Source organism: Crocodylus siamensis, chromosome 5, assembly GCF_052110815.1.
Source record: "Crocodylus siamensis isolate JL-2025a chromosome 5, ASM5211081v1, whole genome shotgun sequence".
Taxonomy (NCBI): Eukaryota; Metazoa; Chordata; order Crocodylia; family Crocodylidae; genus Crocodylus; species Crocodylus siamensis.
Window position 1 is genome coordinate 2684871 of NC_143399.1, and position 20159 is coordinate 2705029.

The 20159-nt window shown below is 45.8% G+C and overlaps 1 protein-coding gene across 1 annotated transcript; it reads right to left on the minus strand.

The window, feature by feature from the left end:
• Nucleotides 1-138: 138 nt before the first annotated feature.
• KLHL27 (kelch like family member 27) lies at nucleotides 139-18841 on the minus strand. Its single transcript, XM_090050022.1, has 9 exons — nucleotides 17605-18841; nucleotides 17178-17507; nucleotides 13811-14242; nucleotides 12965-13120; nucleotides 10269-10436; nucleotides 8696-8833; nucleotides 5294-5416; nucleotides 4295-4512; nucleotides 139-2100 (listed from the first exon to the last, which is right to left on the minus strand). The coding sequence occupies exons 1-9, from the start codon at nucleotides 17768-17770 to the stop codon at nucleotides 1876-1878; spliced, it is 1956 nt and encodes a 651-aa protein (XP_089906148.1). The 5' UTR covers nucleotides 17771-18841; the 3' UTR covers nucleotides 139-1875.
• Nucleotides 18842-20159: the final 1318 nt, after the last annotated feature.

The window sequence follows — 20159 nt, forward strand, 5'->3', positions numbered from 1 at the left end:
TTCTGGCTTTTCAAAAATTGGGCAGTACAGAGACAGGGCCTGGTATGTACCTCTCCACCAGTTCCTGTACTACCAAGAATGTATTACTGCAACAGTCATTTAAAGCACCTTCTATCCAATGATCTCACTACAAGAAAGGAAACAGGAACTATTTTATTTTAGAGGCAAACGTACATTTTTCTAGTCACTCTTTGACTTGTCAAAAGTTAGAACAAAGTTTTCCTTAAGAAAGTTTCTCTCATTTTAGATGATAGCAGCAGCAATGTTATTTATTACAAAAGCTAAGACAATTCCATCATGAGAGAGGAACATGAACATTATATAGAACTAACTAAATTTACAGCAGTTTAACCCAGGTGAGATGGTTTCTAAACTAAAGAAACACAGAATAAGGATTTCTGATGTCTGACATTAATCCTTTCTGAAGTAAAAGTATCCAGAACCATTTAAAAAAAAATCAGAGAAGCAAACACTCCAATATAGAGCAAACTTCAGCATATGGTGTTAGTTGTAATGTTGTGCAAGTAGGTGAATTCTTAACTACTTACTACATCAAGTGTAGGCTTTTATTGTTATGAACTTATATTGCACAGGCTGTCCATGGGCTAGAAACAGTGACTGTCCCTCCATCTACAAAATGCCAACTTCCAATTATGCTATATTTTTTATGGTGGTTTTGTGATGTAAAACAGTGTCCAGAGCAAGTTCTGACACTCTCCTTTGGGACACATTATTTGAGTCCCAAGACACTTATCCAATGTATGCACACATACTACAACACTACTGCATGATACAGGCATTTCAAGTACTGGAATTTTTATTAAATAGGAAAACTTAAGTTTGGATTTGGTGTCAAACTTACATTTGCTAAAAAATAAGTATTATTATAATTAATAAAAAGCTTTTTTCAAGCTAAATATAGGACCTTCAAGATCATGGTGAAATGAAAAGACCAGTAATATTACTTTAAAATTGAACAGAGCCAACTTCTAATACATGGGCCCTTTCTGCTTCAGCCTGGAAAAGGCATGGTTGCAAAATTAGAGGCATCATTTGGAAGTGGGAAAAGAAAACAGCAGCCTGTAGAAGGGTATTTGGTGTTACCATGTGTGGGTGTAGGTAGATACTTTAAAAAAAAGGGGGGAAATGAAGGCCAAAGGTATGGACATGATGCAATATAGAGGAGAGGAAAGATGGCCTCAGCAATACCTCTCCAACAGCAGGAACTAAAGGATGTTGGGCTTTATTGAAGGACAAATGAAGAAGCAGACTTGGCAGTCACCTATCACCACATCCTTTGTCCAGAAAGTCTAGCACAGTAAAATTCACCTCCAGTTGATTTTTAGTTTGCATATTCAGCAGTAAAGATCTTTCCCATTAGCTCTTCCTGGTACTTTCTCTGCCACCACTTGAGCAGTGCAGGAATGGCTAAGCTGCTCTTTGCTTCAGGTACAACCTTGCTGCTTAAAAGGAATCTAGGCTTCAAGAGCTATGCATGGTTCTAGCTTTGCCACATCACAGGGACACCACAGCACTGGACTGCCCCACCAATGTTATCCCAGGAGGAAAGATCATCTTGGGGGGTAAGACTGCTTTGCCAAACAGTTCCACGATTAGCTAGCTTATTTTAGTCATTTCCCTCTAGATTGTATTTCATGAAACAGTCTATGGACTGACTGGTTTTAATCTTGAGGGAAATTAATCCTTTTTTGCCAAGGAGAAGCCCTACAGCCCACTTGAGAGTTGCTCTTCCATCCGTTCCACAAAAGTACTCAGTGGTGGGTGAAGCCCTGGGCAAAGAAACACGAAGTCTTATCTCAGAAGAGCCAGATGTTCCTCCTTCCTCTGCAAGTTTCCCAGACACCACCTATTATTTCAGAGCACTGCCACGCCTCCTTCGCAGCGGCTGGTGATCATGTTGGCTATTTCAGTCCAAGCGTCTAGATGAGGGTTATAAACTTCTACGGTGTCAGAGGTTACTGGGGCAGCAAAATCATGACTGGAAGCTCGACCTCCTATGGCATACAGAAGTCCATTTACAGCTACCACGCACACTCCAGCTCTTGGCACCTTCATTGATGCAACTTCAACCCACTTCTCCTGAAGAGAGAAGAGAGGAGGAGAAAATTAAGCAAACAGCTATGAGGATAACAAACCCCACCTCCCCACAGTAAGATTAAGGCTGAAGTATCTAAAATGACCACTTAGTATAAATTTATTACTGTAATCATGTTTGAATCTGTGTCCACAGCACCTTCCATCCTGAAACATCAGAAAACATTTTACAAAGATGAGCTTGATCCCTCTGAGAACAAAGTTTGTGGGAAAACTAACAAACAAACAAATTCCCAGGCCATGTGCCATGTGTGTACGTTACACATTCACCACCAAGGGGATTCAGACATCCCTGGCATAGCACACCTTTTGCACACTGCACAGCAGAAGAACACAGCAAGGCAGAAAATGAAAGTATATCATCCACTGCAAATTCAATGGAAATTTAGGGAATAAAAAATGTAAATGCCCACAAAAGAATTAGGTAACACACCAGTGTTGCCTAGACTACTCTACAAAAAGTACCATAGAAATCATATTTAGTAACTGTAGCCAGCACCTGTTTTACATCTCATCCAGGAAATGGAACCTACAAAAACAGCAGTGATATCTATGATCACACTGGGACACTGATGCAGTATTTACTGCAGAAGAAAAAGTGCCACCTACTGTACAATCAGCAACAATCACTCTGGGGCTGGTTTTAGGATAAATGCCATACCTAGTTAACTTGCATCTGGGGTAACCTACTGGATATTTTATAGAAAAACTGCTTCCCTCTCTCATTTTTAGTAATCTATAATGGATCTATTTACTGTAGGGTAGTGAACTTAAAATTACCCAGGAGAACTTGAGTTTTCTTTTCAAATGCTACACGATTGAGGTTAAATTATTGAGATCAGCTCCCACAGTGTCCTCATGGTCAAACTGGGAAAACGTGGCTTCAACTACTTCACGGTCCGGTGGCTAGGTAACTGGCTCCCTGGCGGGACCCACAGGGTATTGATTGATGGAACTGAGTCATCAAGGCAGATGGTGACCAGTGGCGTGTCTCAGCGTTCAGTACTCAGACCAGTGCTCTTCAACTGTTCTACTGGATTCATGTATTATAAGCAATCTGGCAAACTTTGCTGATGACACCAAACTATGGGGAAGTGTGGTGACGCCCAAAGATAGTCTGGCAATACAGGCTGACCTGGACAGGTTTGTGAAGCGGGTGGACCTCAACCTGATAACGTTCAATACAGAGAAATGTCAAGTGCTCCACCCAGGGAGAAATAACCCACAACACACTTACAGGCTCAGCAGTGGTAGGCTTGTCAGCACCACAACTGAGTGAGATGTAGGTGTCATGATTGACAACAAAATGAACATGAGCCACCAATGCAATGCCACAGCTGGCAGAGCTAACCAAACACTGGCATGCATCCACCGAGGCAACTTGCACAAGGCAAAGGATGCCATCCTCCCAGTCTGCTTGGCCTTGGTGAGACTGCAGCTGGAGTACTGCATCCAGTTCTGGGTGCCGCACTTCAAGAAGCATGTGGAGAAGCTTGAGAGAGACCAGAGGAGGGCCACACACATGATTCGAGGCCTCCAGACCAAAAGGCATAAGGAAAGGCTGAGGGACTTTGGGACTGTTTAGCCTGGACAACAGAAGACAGGGTTGGGGGGGGACTTTGTGGCAGCCTCTAAGTATATCAGGGGTGCATATCAGGGTTTGGGGGAGCTTCTAGTCACCAAGGCCCCCCAGGGCAGGATGAGAAACAATGGGCACAAGCTGACTGAAGATCACTTCATGCTAGACATAAGGAAACCTTCTTTACAAGCCATGTGTTGAGGGGTTGGAACAGCCAGAGGTGGTACAGTCACCCACTCTGGCGATCTTCAAAAAACATCATCTTATCCCAGCAGTCTTTCCTGCCTGCGTGCAGAGGGCTGGACCCAATGATCTGTAAGGTCCCTTCCAGCCCCTAACAATTATGAAACTATGACTCAGTAGATCAGCAAGAATCTCAGGTCCTGATAGAATAATAGACACTGCTCTCAGGTCCCCAGAAGTTTCCATTAAAATTACTGACTGCATGAAGTTTATTTTAAAATGTCTGTCTGAATTCTACTCGTCTTCTCCACCTACGTAATGTCCAAGATTTAAAACAGTTACAAGGATAAACTGCCTACTTAGCATCTTTATCCATAAAATAAACTGAAATCATGTTTCCCAAGTTCCCTAGCCTACCTCTTCAAAGGAGTATCTTTCCACAGTAGCAAGTGCTTCTTGAGTCTCATTCCACCCTCCAACAGAATAGATGCTGTCGTTGAGGGCAGCTACACCAAGGTATGCTCTTCGGGTGCCCATTGGAGGAAGCTCAGACCAGCGTTTGGATCTCGGATCATAGACTTCAACAGAACACAGTTCTACTTCATTGCTGATGCCCCCAACAACATATATTTGACCTGGAGAGACAGGATTTCCTCTTATTAAGTCTAACAGTAAAACATGACAGACATCATAATGCAACTGCTTGAAACCAACAAAGCAAGTTTTGCTTTATATTGCACAATATTGATTTCCTTCTCGTCTTAAAAATTAGCTTAGAGCACAAGCCAAGATCCTGTAGTTGCTCAGAAGTAGCCTACAGAAACCATGAATTTCTTGGGTTAAACAATGGATCTTTGATCAAAGCAGTCACTGACTGATTAAGGGTATAGTGGAAATTTTAGAAGATGGCAACCCCTTAGATGAATGTTAATAAACATCTGCATTCAGACCTCACATGCGACACATTTGGCTTTTGAAACTTTTTTTTTTTTAAACCACAGACTGTGTAATATAAAAATACAGCAACCTTGAAAATACTGGACTACTTCTTCACCCTAGGAAAGCTATATAAAGTCAATTCAAAGGCTAATTGACAGAGAATGGAAGAGTTTTCTGAACTGATTTATTAAGTATTGTCTCTTAATTATATATTTGTTAGAGGACTGCAGACCTTTATGTACTCCAAATTCTACAGAAGTTAAAAAAAAAAAAAAGCATTAGAAGGAGAAATGGAAGGGAGAGACCAACACATACATTCACGTAACTGACAGCACAGAAATCAAGTCATCTTACAGAGCTGCAAGACAAGACAGATGTAGGAATCCATGACTCAAATGCAAACTTTTGGTGCTACAGAGCTGCTCTCAGAACTACTGGTTATACAGCATCAATAAAGTTATGTCCAAGAATGCTCACCTTGCACTTCACAACACCCAAAATAGTAGCGTGGCACAGGCATGCTGCCCACCACCTCCCAGATATTTTCTTCTGGGTCAAATCGTTCAATTGTGTTGCCAACCTCAGCTCCAACCCATCCTCCTGCAAGCAAAAGCAAATATGCAGGAAGAGTTAGATGGCACAGAAGTACAGAGCAGTTCTCCCCAGCACAGCCCACTCTTTTATAGATGTGAACGTGCCCTTGGAACAAAGATTTCTGGATTTTCATTTTCAGGGCTGGAAGGGACCTCGGGAGATCGAGTCCAGCCCCCTGCCCAAAGGGCAGGAAGTCAGCTGGGGTCATAGGATCCCAGCAAGATAAGCATCCAATTTACTCTTGAAGGTGTTCAATGTAGGTGCTTGAACCACCTCCGCTGGCAGACTGTTCCAGACCTTGGGGGCTCGGACAGTAAAGAAATTCTTCCTTATGTCCAGCCTGAAATGGTCTTGCAGGAGTTTGTGACCGTTCGACCTCGTCATCCCTTGGGGCACTCTGGTGAACAAACGTTCCCCCAGATCCTGGTGGTCACCCCGATAAACTTCTAGGTGGCCATCAGATCACCCCTGAGCCTGCGCTTTTCCAGGCTAAAGAGTCCCGTGGCTCTCAGCCTGTCATTGTAAGATCTGTTTTCCTGACCTCTGATCATGCGCGTGGCTCTCCTCTGGACTCTCTCAAGCTTCTCCACATCCTTTTTGAATTGTGGAGCCCAAAACTGCACGCAGGACTCCAGCTGCGGCCTCACCAAGGCTGAGTACAAGGGGAGAATGACGTCCCGGGATTTGCTCGAGAAGCATCTATGGATGCACGCCAGCATTTTGGTCGCTTTACTAGCCGCAGCATCGCATTGGAGGCTCATGTTCATCTTGCGGTCAATGATGACCCCCAAGTCTTTTTCTTTTGTAGTGCTAACCAACATAGCACTGCCAAGCCTATAAGGGTGCTGCAGGTTTTTCCTCCCAAGGTAGAGACCCTTGCATTTTTCGGTGTTAAACACCATGAGGTTCTCGTCTGCCCATTTGCTGAGCTTGTCCAGGTCAGCCTGGATCACCCGCCTATCTTCTGGTGTGGATGCTTTGCCCCAAAGTTTGGTGTCATCGGTGAACTTGGCCAGTCCACTCCTGACTCCAATGTCCACATCGTTAATGAAGATGTTGAACAGTATGGGTCCCAGGACAGAGCCTTGAGGGACCCCACTGGTCACAGGGCACCATGATGAGCGACTGCCATCAATCACAACCCTCTGGGTCCGACCACGAAGCCAATTTCCCAGCCACCAATTTCCCAGCCAGCGGATCGTGGTGGAGCCAAGGCCACAACTGGGCAGTTTGGCCAAGAGGTGATCATGGGATACCAGATCAAAAGCTTTTTTGAAGTCAAGATATATGACATCAATCTCTTCTCCCTTGTCCAGGTGATAGGTCACCCGGTCATAGAAGGAAATAAGATTGGTCAAACAAGACCTACCCGCAACAAACCCGTGCTGGCTATCCCTTAGGATGTTAGCCTGGGCCAGTCCCTCAAGGATGGCCTCCTTAATAAACTTTTCTAAGATCTTCCCCAGGATAGAAGTCAGGCTAATGGGCCTGTAGTTAGCCGGATCCACTCTCCTCCCTTTCTTGAAGATCGGCACCACATTGGCCTTCTCCCAGTCTTCGGGCACTACACCAGAGCGCCAGGAGCTCTCGAAGACCCGTGCCAGGGGCTGGGCTATGACGCTCGCCAGCTCCTTGAGTGCCCTGGGGTGCAGGTTGTCAGGGCCGGCTGACTTGAAGGTCTCCAGCTTCTCAAGGTGTTCCTTCACGAGGTCAGCATTGATGGAGGGTAGGGGATCCCCATCACCCGGATCTCCCTGTCCCATAGCAGGCATGGGCGTCCCATGGGACTGATGAAAGACTGACGCAAAGTACCTATTTAATAGGTTGGCTTTTTCCTGGGCGTCAGTTGTCAGTTGCCCCATCTGGTTTAGCAGGGGTCCAACATTGCCCTTGCTTTTCCTCCGGCTCCCCACATATCTGAAAAAAGACTTTTTGTTGTCCTTGATGCCTGAAGCTAGTTGGAGTTCAGTTGCAGCCTTGGCTTTCCTGGCTTGGTCCCTGCAGGACCGGACCAGCGCAGAGTAATCCTCCTTGGAGGTGAATCCCGTCCTCCATCCTTTGTAGGCTTTCCTTTTTAGCCACAGTAGGTCTGCTAGGTCTCTGGAGAGCCAGGGGGGCTGCTGTGCCTTCTTGCTGCCTTTCCTCCATGTTGGAATAGATTTAGCTTGCGAGGTAAGATTCAGTGAGTTGTATGTTTATACACAAGGGAATCAACATTCATAATGGGATAATACCAAAAGCACACAGATTAAATAACTAACTGCAAGAGATTCAGAGTCCAAACAGCACACTCAGAGATCATTATTGGAGGACAATGCCGTATAATTCAATAGTAACTGCATGTGCCTGCTAGCCAGCAAGCCAATCATAAGGTCAGCAACAGCTACGTTTTAGGGATGAAACCAATCACTGGGTTTAGACAAGACAATTTGTTATTAACACTGGACAATTACCTGCACCGACATATATATGAAACATGGAACTGGCTGATTTGAGAGACAAGCTACTGAACTCTACACTGAGTGTTTATGTTACTTCTTCGTTACACTTCAGTGTTTGGTTTAACAACAACAACAACAAAATCGAATCAAGATACACCTCATCTCTTAAGAAGAAAAAATTTGAAGATTCTAGATCCTTTTATACAAGACCAGAAGCACTGTTGGGCGACAAGCAAACAAGCATTAATTGTTTTTAAAGTATGGCTGGCAGCCTGTGTCAGTTCTTCTTTCTGTATGTTGTTTACTGAATGAGAGTAATGATAAGAATAGGGTAGAGCACACCCAAGTGCTACACCCAACTCTGCAACAGACCTGTTTGGACAAATCATTCCAATCTTCCTTTGTCTCCATCTTCTCATTTGTGAATTAGATACAAGCACACACCTCCATCACAGGAGGTGATAAGGCTGGGTTAATGTTTGAAAGAGACTCAGAAAAGTGGAAAGTTTTACTGGGTATTTTTAAATGCTTAAGGAGGAGACTACGACTTGTGCATGCACATTTTGGACTTTAACAATGGCTCCAATACATATTATTCCATGAGCTGACTGTGAGATGCTCTTCTTGGAAATGGGCACATGTCTGTACATGCATTCACACAAACTTACATCAGCTGCAAGAATCTATTACATTTTAGGAGGGAAAGTGTGTCATTGAACACGTGCCAGTAGATTTTCAAATCTCATTACTACAGGATTTTAGCATTAAAAATCCTTAATCTGATTTAATCTAATGAACTAATGGCTTTGAAGTCAGTTTTACCAGAAGGAACTAGAATAGTTACCCAAAGCATATATAGCACCATAACATGCACACACTCCAAGTCCACACCGAGGATGGTTCATGGAGGCTACTGTTGTCCATTGCTTAGATACAGGATCATAGCACTCCGTACAGTCAAAAATCATTGAGTCCTTTTCACCTTGAAAGTAAGAGAGAACAAGAAATGGTTATGTTTGAATAGTCTGCAAAAGCAGACATACCAATGCTATTCTGCTTCTGCCACAAGGAAGCTCCTGGGCAGTATCTGAATCTTTGTCCTCAAACTGCCAGAGTGCAAATGCAACAAACTATTTATCTAAACCCGGGAAATGAATTATCACTGCAAGGCATTTTAAGCAAGAATTCCCTCAACCAGCATTCGCAGTGAAATACTGCAGATTGCAATTCTGAACGAAACACTGCCTGCGGTGGTATTCTTACTAGCCTTAATAGGAAAAATTAGGGATTTTAAGACTATGTTTATTCAATTTAAGCTTCCTTTCTCTATACATATGAAGTGGCAGTACCTTGCTCTGTGGCAGAGCCATCCACATTGTTTACAAAAACAGATGAGAAAAGGAATGTTTCCAACTGTAGTTTAGAGTGTATTAAGGTGTTATTCTTAACAATTCTGTTAATCTGCCTTTTGTACCTAATGCCATGTACTGGAAGAATGAAAAACACAAGAATTCCTAAAGACAGTCCTATGGTGTCAAACTGAAGCAACAGCAATAACAGCCACATGTAGAGCAAGTAGTAACTTGCTCCCCCAAAAGTACAAACAAAAATCCAGAAGCCAGACCCAAGTCAGATCTAAGCCTGCAGCACTGGTGCACGTCCCGTTTCTGCCTAGGTTAACACAGGTTTCACTCATTTTCCTGGCTGTTAAGGCACGTTTTTTTAACCTGTTTTGTTTTTTAGAAAGACGAGACTGCTCATATAAACATCAACAGAATAGCAACAACAAAAAACCTGTACTTCCGCAGTGAAAAAAATATAATGGTCATACAAAAAGTATCTGACATATGATTAAGAAAATATTATGATACAATATGTTCCCCAAAATATACTTCAGCATTCAAAAATAAGTCCCAACAATAAAAGATGCCAACTCTAAAGCAAATCAGTCTTTCCAAGAATTTTTAGTTGTCCAAGTATTTTACATCGGGGCTGGCAACCCTTAACAGCCAAGGGGAAGAGCAACCCAGCTCCAGTCTGGTGCAGGCTGGGTGGCTTCAAGGTGGGTTTATCTGCAGCCATGCCAGGGCCAAGCTGCTGGGAGCTGTGCTGTGCAGCTGCTGCCACTTCTCTCTGGTCCCTTCACTGGAAGCTGCACAGCCTCAGCTCAGTTCCCCACTGGCTGGAAGCTGCACCCAAACTATAACGGGGGGTAGGAGGGAGGGAGGGAACAAGGCAAAAAGTGGTAGCGGTGCAGGCAGAGTTCCCCGCTGCCTGACTCCAGCACAGCTCCCCACTGCTCATCCTCAGTTCCAGCAAAGGTGCAAGCAAAGCCCTATGTTGCCAACCCCTGCTTTACATCATGAGGAAAACAAAACCACTGGCTTACAGACACTCATAACTAATGAATTTCTTACCTCCAATAGCATAGACCATTCCACCTACAACTGCTACTCCGAGCCCACTCCGAGCATGGTGAAGGGAGGACACAGTGGTCCAGTACTGACTGAATGTGTCAAAACGCTCCACACAACTGAGGGCTCTGCCATCGCTCCAGCGCCCCCCCTGCAATCGTGTATATCCACCTAGGCAACAGGGAGAGAAAGCACAATGTCAGGAAGTAGCTCTTCCTTTGCAAGGTTCTTCCCATGTCTAATGCAGCAGCTCAGCTCTTACAAAATAATCCAGAGATATCAAAACCTCAAGATTCAATCAGCACACTGGTTATTCCTACATATTTGCGAATTCTGAACAACTGCTCTAATAGTAGGATATCAACTCCTCTTAGTACAAGCAGTTAATGTACATTATTGTGTATAACTGCAAGGAAATTTTCCCTTAGATTTACAAAGTGCCTGATGGAACAGTGAGCCTCAGGGAACAAGAAATCTATTCTTGGCTCAGCAAAATTTGTGTGAAACCTTGGCTTAGTCAATTCATTTCTGGCTGAGTGTTCACACCTAAAAAACAAACAAACAATAGATATATTGCATACTTTGGAGATTTAGGTACCTAAAGTTTGCAAAACATCTTGGAGACAGATGAATGAAAAGTTCTAGAAAAGTGCAAAATAATGTTATATAACTTCTGAACTCAGTCTCACAATGGTTCTTCAATTCTTTCATTCTTCCATTCATTAGCCTGTTCTACTATTAGTAAGAGCTTCTATACGACCTCCATTTCAGAGGATGGACATATTAATGAACACTGCAAACAAAAAGTTTAAGTGTAACTCAAAATACAAAAGGCCTGACTTTTCAGCTGGGCCCAAAAATACTTATTTCAAAAAGGGGAAGAATGACAAATGTAACAATACAGGGCATAAGCTTCCTGCATGCATTTCACTTCTGAACAGTGCTGTACCATTCTGTGCTTGGGGCAACTGATTCTGAAAAATTACTTTAGGCTGCAACACTGCATTCAAGGAGATGAAATATGAATGGATTGATAATACTCTCCAGTTATTTATTCACAGAGTCATAGATTCATAGACATTAGGGGCTGGAAGGGACCTCATGAAATCATCGGGTCCAGCCTCCCTGCCATAGGTGGGAACTCAGCTGGGATCAAGTGACCCCAGCAAGAAATATATCCACCTGTTTTTTGAAAGAGTCCAGAGTAGGTGCTTGTACTGCCTCTGGTGAGAATTTGTTCCAGACCCTAAACACACGCACTGTAAAGAACATTTTTCGTATGTCTAGTGTAACTCGGCCGTTCTGGAGTTTATGGCCGTTAGGCACTGTTATCCCATGGGGAGCTGTGGTGAACAGCTGTTCTCCCAGGCCCTGATGTACCCCCCTTATGTAATTGTAGGCTTCCAAGTCCTCCCCGAACCTTCTCTCCTCCAGACTGAAGAGTCCCAAGTCCCTCAGCCTCTCCTTGTACAGCCTGCCCTCCAAGCCTTGGATCATACGAGTGGCTCTCCTCTGGACTTTCTCAAGCTTTTCCACATCCCTCTTGAAGTGAGGGGCCCAAAACTGGATGCGGATCTCCAGCGGTGGCCTCACCAAGGCTGAGTAAAGCGGGAAAATGGTATCCCGAGTTTTGCTTGAGATGCATCAGTAGATGCATGCCAGAGTTTAGTTTGCTTTGCCAGTCACAGCATCACACTGGTGACTCATACTCAACTTGTGGTCAATCAGGACCCCCAAGTCACTTTTGGTTGTGGTGCCAGCGAGCATAGCATTGCCAAGCCTGTGAGTGTACTGAGGGTCCTTCCTACCGAGGTGCAGCATCTTACACTTCTCTTCATTGAAGGCCATCAGGTTTTGGTTGGCTCACCTTGACAGAGTCCAAGTCAGCCTGTATCCTCAGCCCATCCAGTGGTGTGACCGCTTTCCCACATAATTTGGTGTCATCTGCAAACTTTGCTAGTTCGCATCCAGCTCCTGACTCCAGATCGTTAATAAAGATGTTAAAGAGTACCGGCACAAGTACCAAGCCCTGAGGGTCTCCGCTGATTATCACCCTGTACCACGTTGATTTGTTCCTGTTAACTAGTACTCTTTGGGTCCGACCCCGTAGCCAGTTACCTAGCCATTGGACCGCATGACGATCAAGGCCACAGTTCCTCAGCTTAACCATGAGGACATCGTGGGGAACTAGGTCAAAGGCTTTCCTGAAATCCAGATATATGACATCCACGTCATCTCTCTTGTCCAGGGTTTGTGTCACCTGGTCATAGAAGATGAGGCTGGTCAGGCAAGACCTGCCAGCCACAAAGCTGTGTTGGCTGGCCTTCAGAAACTTGCCTTCTGTTAGTCTGGTGTTGATGGATCCCTGGACAATTTTCTCTAGGATTTTTCCACGGACGGACTGATTGGTCTATAGTTCCCCAGGTCATCCCTCCTCCCTTTCTTCAAGATAGGGACCACGTTGACCCTTTTCCAGTCTTCCAGAACCTCGCCTGGGCGTGATTTACCAATCAACACATTGCTTACAACTGCAATCAGACAATACAGCCCCCATATTACATACATAACATTTCATTATTTTGTCATTTATCTTTTGATACAGGTTTTTAAAAGATTTGTACTGCAACACAAAACACTAGTTCACAGATGCATGTGCTTTGTGTTGTTTTTTTAAAAGGTTCAAGCAACTAGATTCTAACCTACTGCATAAAGGTACTTCCTGGCTTTCCTCCGGGGACGAGCTTTAGAAGTTTGCAGAAAACTGCTGACCTTGTTCTCTTTGGGAGACTTAGAGGCTTCACAATATTCTTTCAACAGGGTCTGCAGAGCCACCCGAAGGCTGAAATCTGGAACTCCTTGAAAAAAAAAAATGGAGGAAGAGGAGAAAAATAAAAATACTATTTTCAATAAAAACTACAGCCCAGAGGACAGACACACAAGGCAGCAATTATTCCCAGCCTCTCAGAAAGATAGGCTAGTGACACCCAGCCTGACTAGCTAGCACAGTCCATATTAACTAAAGAGCAACAAGCACATGTACAACACAGGGTGAATTCTGGCAAACGCACTCCAGTACAAAAGAAACAAATAATGCCATCATGTGGACCATTTGCAGTTCCAGAAAAGACATACCAAACGCATGCCAATTAACAAAAAACAAATGTTCTGATCGAACTTTCCACATTTGATATGTGACAAACCAAAGAGCCACTTGTGGGTTGGGACATGCAGTCTGAAGTGGACAAGTTAAGACAAATCTCTGCAGGCTTAGCACACTTTGGTCCAGAAGTTTCCCAGAAGCTGTTTTGAAATAAATTTATGAGAGCTCATTAAATTCCGGTTTATTTGTATGACTCATTAAGTTTGTTTCTTACCATATGGCTCCTATTATAAATTCAACCCTGCATGCAAGTCAATCCTACATTTTCAGGTTCAGTCTTCAGAAAAGAGGCAAACTTATAAATCAGAGCAACTCAGTGTACTTAGAAACTGGAAAAAGCAAAACACAGCAGTCTTTTACCAAGGGCCACCCCTTCCAAAATTACCTTCAATGTATTTTAAGAGTCTTTGTGGTGGTAACAGAGGGAATCGAACTGGCTCCAGCACTTCTACCACATGTTTCTTTCTTTTTCCCAGGTCCTTCAAAATCCACTGCATTGCAGCTGCAAAAACCTGGTACTCATCCTCTATGCTAAGCTCCTCGCTTCGCAAGATCTTAATAAGTTGCTCCTTTGTTAAAGCCAGAAATTCCTCACCACTCAGAACTTCCAGGAAGTGAGCATGGATGTAATTCTCAGTGAACTCCATGAGGTCATGGCAGGCAATATGCTCAGAGAACTGAAAGAGTCCGATACAGTTCAGGGGCTCGATCTGTCCCTTTAGAAATTCACAGCAAAGATCCACAACCTCAGTCAGCTGAAGCATGTCTGCTGCTATTATCAGCTCCTGAACATTATTTTCATTAATGTTCACTATTCCTGTGGGCAAAGGGTGACACGTCAAGCAGGCCATTTTAGATATTAGGATAATGTAGCATCTTAATTAGCATGTTCAACTGGGTTATAAGTTCTGAACAAAACATGCATTTGACTTCCAACAATACAGCCTGTTCACCAATGCAGTAAGGTGCATTAATTTGTCTTTCAGATGGATACTTATATTGAGACAATTGGTAAATACAAACCAAGATCTCTTCTCTTTGAAGCAGAAGTTATTGTTTTTTTTGCTGCATGGTTACATTAAGTAACTTATCTAATGAACAACATTTTGCTTACTATAATCCAGTGAATCTCAACCTGTTTAAGTTCACGGTACCCATCTACAACTTTTCTGAATGTCATGGTGTCGCAGCTGAGAACCACTGGCCTAATACAGCAAACATCTGACCAGAATACAATGTGTTTAAGTCTTTACCCTGCATCCATTTGTTATCATAGATACAGATATAATAAAAGCAGTAAGAAACTAAATAGTATTGGCAGGGCTAAAACCACTTGAAATGAAGCACCCTAATCCCAAACCAAGGAATAACTCAGCACTCCACAGGCATTTCTGTGCCTTGGGCAGGGAAGGGGGGAGGGGTGGCTGACAAGGTTGGAAAGAGGGTTGTGTTGAGCATAGTGGAACAGTGGTGGGCGGGCTGGACAGAGCCTTACCTGCCACTGCAATGGCTCACCCTCTGCTGCATTAAGCCTCTCACAGCTGCCACTGATCTGCCTGCACACACAGTAGGGGGCAGGAGGAGAGGCTGCAAAGGGAATCTGGCTTCTTTCCCCTTTGTCTGAAGAGCTGCTGGGTGAGCAGGCACTGAGCACAGCCCCTTGTCACCTTTACATTACTTGAGCCCCAGACACATCCGCTGCTTTTGACTGCTCCCACCATGCAAAAAAAGCAAACCTAACCACCACTGAAGAACAGGGACAAGGCTGTTGCATCACTTGGTGCACGTTAATTTTACAAGGAATTCATTCCAGATCAGAAGTAAAACTACTCCTGGGAGAGGGGAGGGGCAAGGCATGGCAAGTTATGTCCTTCTCTCCATTTAGAAAAAGAAATAAGGATGAGAACCACCACCATAACCATACTTCTATGTTACACCTATAAATGTACATATTGCTTCTTCAACAGCAAGCCACAAAAAAACACTTCCAGCCTCCTTCCCTCTATTTAAGCCCTGATCCTGAAAAGGAAGGTGATTTTAATGGCACTATGAATGTAATTAAAGTTATGGAAAAGTATGAATGAGGAAAAGATGACGACAACAGTAATAACCTTGTTAAACACAAAGTTACCAATACAGGTAACTTAAAGGTTTGAATTCATTTTTTTTTTTTTATCAGCTATGTTAAATAAAACAGAAATAGATATCAGGTAATACTGGATAACCCACAGCTTACTGCTCATGACTGACTGCTTCCTTAAAGACATGAAAGCAGAAGCAGAAATGTTTCCTGAAATGGCAGAAAGAGGAGTGCTCCTCCACACTAACTCAGGGAGGACATGCGTTATGAAAGAAAGTATAAGGCACTTGCAGAAGCAGCCAGACATGGCTTACTATCATTACTGAAGGCCAATATAAAAATAAACAGAGACCAATTTTTATTGATCACTACCTTCTTAGTAATACGCAGATTTACGTGAACAGCATTATGTATGTCCAAATGGTCAGTGGAAACTCACTTTCATAGTAAGCAAGACATATGACCAAATTTCCCCCAGCTATAAAAGCACTGATTCTGTTGTTTTCTTAACAGAATGAACCATGCAGTGCTTAGACAGCAAGTTAACTTTGGAGACCATCTACTTCCCCTCCAAGCCAGTGAGCAATGCTTCTCAACCAGGGTACCACAGAACCAAGTGTCTTGAGACTCTTTCTAGGGTGACACCCAACGTTTGCACTGTTAGGTTTACACGCATAATTCAGGAGAACCAAAAGATTTCAAATAGAAATCCATGGCTGTGCTCTTTCTGAGTTTTCTGCATTAGAAAAAAACCTGCTCTATTATTCTGTACGCCAAAAAAAGGAAAAGAGTGAAACTAAGTGTGAGTGCTTTCCAAGAGGTGCCTTGAGACAACCGGGGGGGGGGAGGGGGGGGTGTTGCTGGAGTCTAAAGAGGACTGCAGTCAAGGACGAATTCCCTTTGTACTTTTACAAGGATGCTCCCAGCCTAGGTTTAAAGGCTGGCACCCTCAGCTGCAAGGCTCAGCAGAAATAAGAAGGTACCTCAATAATAAACAATTAGGGTGTGAAGGGATCTCAGGGGTCACATCCAGTCCAACCCCCTGCTCCAAGCAGGACCAGCCCCAACGACATCATCCCAGCCAAGGCTTTGTCCAGCCGGGTCTTAAACACCTCCAAAGATAGAGAGTCCACCATCTCTCTGGGTGACCTTTTCCAGTGTTTTAGTACTCTCCTACTGAGAAAGTTTTGCCTAGTATCCAACCTCAACTCCCCTTGCTGCAGCTTGAGCCCATTGCTCCTTGTGCTGTCATCTGCCACCACTGAGAACAGCCTAGCTCCATCCTCTTTGCAGCCCCTGCAGGGAGGTGAAGGCTGCTCTTCAACCCCCCTCGGTCTTCTCTTCTCCAGACTCAATCAGCCCAGTTCCCTCAACCTCTCCTCACCAGTCAATGTGCCCCAACCCCTGAATTGTTTTCACTACCAATTATCCAATGTGTCCACATCCTTTCTGTTGTGGGGGCCCAGAGCTGGACACAGGACTCCACATGTGGCCTCCCCAGGGCTGAATAGAGGGGAAGAATCACTGCCCTTGATCTGCAGGCAGCGCTCCTCCCAATGCAGCCCAGGATGCCGGTCGCCTTCCTGGCAACACGGGCGCACTGCTGGCTCAGTCCTCTGCACTGTAGTTGCCGCTGGCCATGTGCACAGCCCCCCCCCCCCCCCCGCACTACCTGTGTAAATAAAATCCAGGAGCAGCTGGAAGGCGCCGGCCTCAACGCCCCGGATCTGCACCACCTCCTTGGAGGCCTCCTTCATCCCCCCGGTGAAGAGGGCGGCGAAGTAGGGGCTGCCGGCCGCCAGCACCAGGCGGTGGACCCCGAAGGCCTTGTCGCCCACCAGCAGCTGCACGTCGCAGAGGTCCTGGGTGCGGCGCATCCTGTCCATCTGCGCCAGCAGCAGCCGCGCGTGCTGGTCTGCGCCCAAGGGGCCAGGGCCGGGGCCAGGCCGCGGACAGGCCATGGCGGGGGGGGGGCCGCCGCGCATCCTCAGTCCCCTGCAACCTGCGGAGAGACACACGGACGGCTCAGGACCGCTCTCCCCGCACGACCACCCCCCTCAGGAGCCGCTGACAGGCCTCGCGCCCCCCGCCTCAGTCACCTCTGAGGGCCCCGCCGGGGTGCCGGTGCAGGTGGGGCGCCGCAGCCGCATCCGGGCGCTCGGAGTGTGACGTAGTCGGGCGCGGTGACGCCATCAGAGCGCGCGGGCTCCCCGTGCCCCAGCCCTCGGGGTGACGGCCGAGCGCGGCGCGGACTCCCCGCGCCATGTGGGGGGGAGGAAGGAGCGCACAAGACCCCGAGACTGTAAGCTCCCCAGCTCAGTGCAAAAGCGGCTGCTTCCGGGTTCCCGACAGCCTCTGCGCGGCGGTGGCTGTGTGTCACGTGATGGGGGTGTGGCGTCGTCCGCAGGGTCAGTTCGCATGCGCGCGTGGCGGGGGGTGGTCTGCAGGGCGCATGCGCGGTGGGGCACGTGGAGCCTGGCGCACGTGTTGGGGGCCTTGCTCCTCTCCAGTCCCTGCCCTACTGCGCCAGCGCACCGCGTCACCGCGCCTGGACGTGTGCTGTGAGGCGTGGCGAGTTGTGAGCTTGAACACACACCGCTTGGACGTGGCTGTAAATGACCCCGGAATCCCAAGCAGACAGCCAGCCAGTTATCCTGGGGTAGCTGGTGCAGGCCGTGGTCATGGAGCACTAAGTTGTGGCAAGGAACAAGTGGCTGCTCCCAAAATAATGGTGGAAGTGATGCCTGTATTGGCATAATTGACACTAGTGTAATTACCGAATTGTTGACACTGATGTAATTACTCAAACAGGCTCAGCCCCTGGCCTGGTGCTTGTCAGAGCAAAATTTTGAGTATCTGCTGCCAACACAGAAGAGCTGGACTGACCCGGGGGTTTGACTCTGCGAGTGGAAAGTTCCAAGGCTCACCCAGTGCGTGCCCCCTGGGTGACCTGCGGACCTGTCAATCATTGTTGACCTATTTTCCCCACAGAGCATGCTCAGATTGTGTCAGCTTCTGACTGAGAGCATGCTCAGTCAGAACCTGACATGAGGTAATCTGACTAGAAATTTCTCTGCGGAGAGCGTTTTGATTGGCCACTAAATTCATATAAAAGTTCAGTGAGCCTCTGTCTCCGAGGGAGAGCTCGTGTAAGTTGAGGGCAGAAGCTGCTGCAGCAGGGACCGTCTCTCAGTCAGGCTTTAGGGCCTATAGATCTCCTTTGCTTCCATTGCTGGTTGGTTTTTCGTATCACTCGTTTCTCTACGGTTCTGACTACGCTTGCCTGGCTTCTGATTTACCTCGGTACTGATTAACGGCTGCGATTTAGGATCACCCTTTGGACTTTGTTATAACCCAGTTCTGGATCATCGACCTTGGCTTTCTTCACCGACTGCGACTCTGCTCATCCCTCTGAGCTGATGTCTCTGCTGCATCACCTCCTGGCTTCCGACCTCGGCTTTCTCCTTCGACCATTCAATTGTCCATCACCTTGGACTGGCGTCACGCGGTTCATCGTTTACATGTTACAGTTTTCGTTTTATTGTGTGTATTCCCCATTAATGAGCTGTTGACCAGCCCTGGGACTAGGTCTTCGGACTGAACCTCGTGGGCCAACAGACCCCTTTGTTGTTTGTACGTTCCTAACCGTAACTGAAGACATCGCTGCCTATGCCTGAAGCGTAAGTCAAATAAATCCACCTTAATTTCAATCCGCTCCGGGTCCGTATCTCCCGACTCTACGCCAATAATCCCACCTGTCCGTATCTGATTGCCACCCCAGCCCACCGTGACCTTGGGGCCCGATCCATTCAGTTCGGTTTTCCCCAACAGTGCTTTACGATACCAGATTGTAGTAGCATGGTACACTGGTATAGGGCGATGTGTCTGCTCTCCTCCTTATGTGTGTAAGAAAGGGGGATTACACCCCTGATGGGCGGATCTAGGATTTTGAAAGGGGGAGTGCAGATGGTGAGTTGCATCAAAGTAATGACAAATTTTTCTCCAGGTAAAAAGAAACTAGAAGCTTGACTAGTAGGGCTTAGGGATGAAATTGTTCAGTCTAAGATTGATGCAAAAACAAATACAGCGTTTTTGGTATGAGCTGAAAACAGTCAGCAAGGCTGTGAAATAAGAACGACATGACCAGGAGGAGCTAAGGGACAGCAGAATCACAGAACAAAGGTTAGTTTATTTGGTGAAACTTAAAAAAAAGGCCATTAAAAAGGAGAGAAGGACATTAACACCTGTGCTGTGATGTGAAGAGTTTGGAAGGAATCAGGTAGATTTTAATGCTCTGTGAAGTCAATTGACTCGCTCAGCCCTGTCTGACTTGAAACACCGCGGCCACTGCCATGCAGTTGGTTTTAAACTTTGGATGGAGCAGGAATCAAAGGGGGATACAGCTGTACCACCCCAGATGTAAAAGTTTTGGGTGTCCAGACTCTAAATTATTCAGTCCTGACTCCTTAGGCTGGACTAGCAACTACTACCTATGATACTGCTAAGTAATCTAGTAGCAGTATCCTTCAGCAATCAATCCCTTGCAGTTGTTTTCCATGATTGTCTTATCTGTGCGTCCAAAGATGCCTGAAGAGGCCTCTCCAGGATCAACAGACTCTGCTGTAGGTAGCTCAGACGTGTATTTCCACGTGGG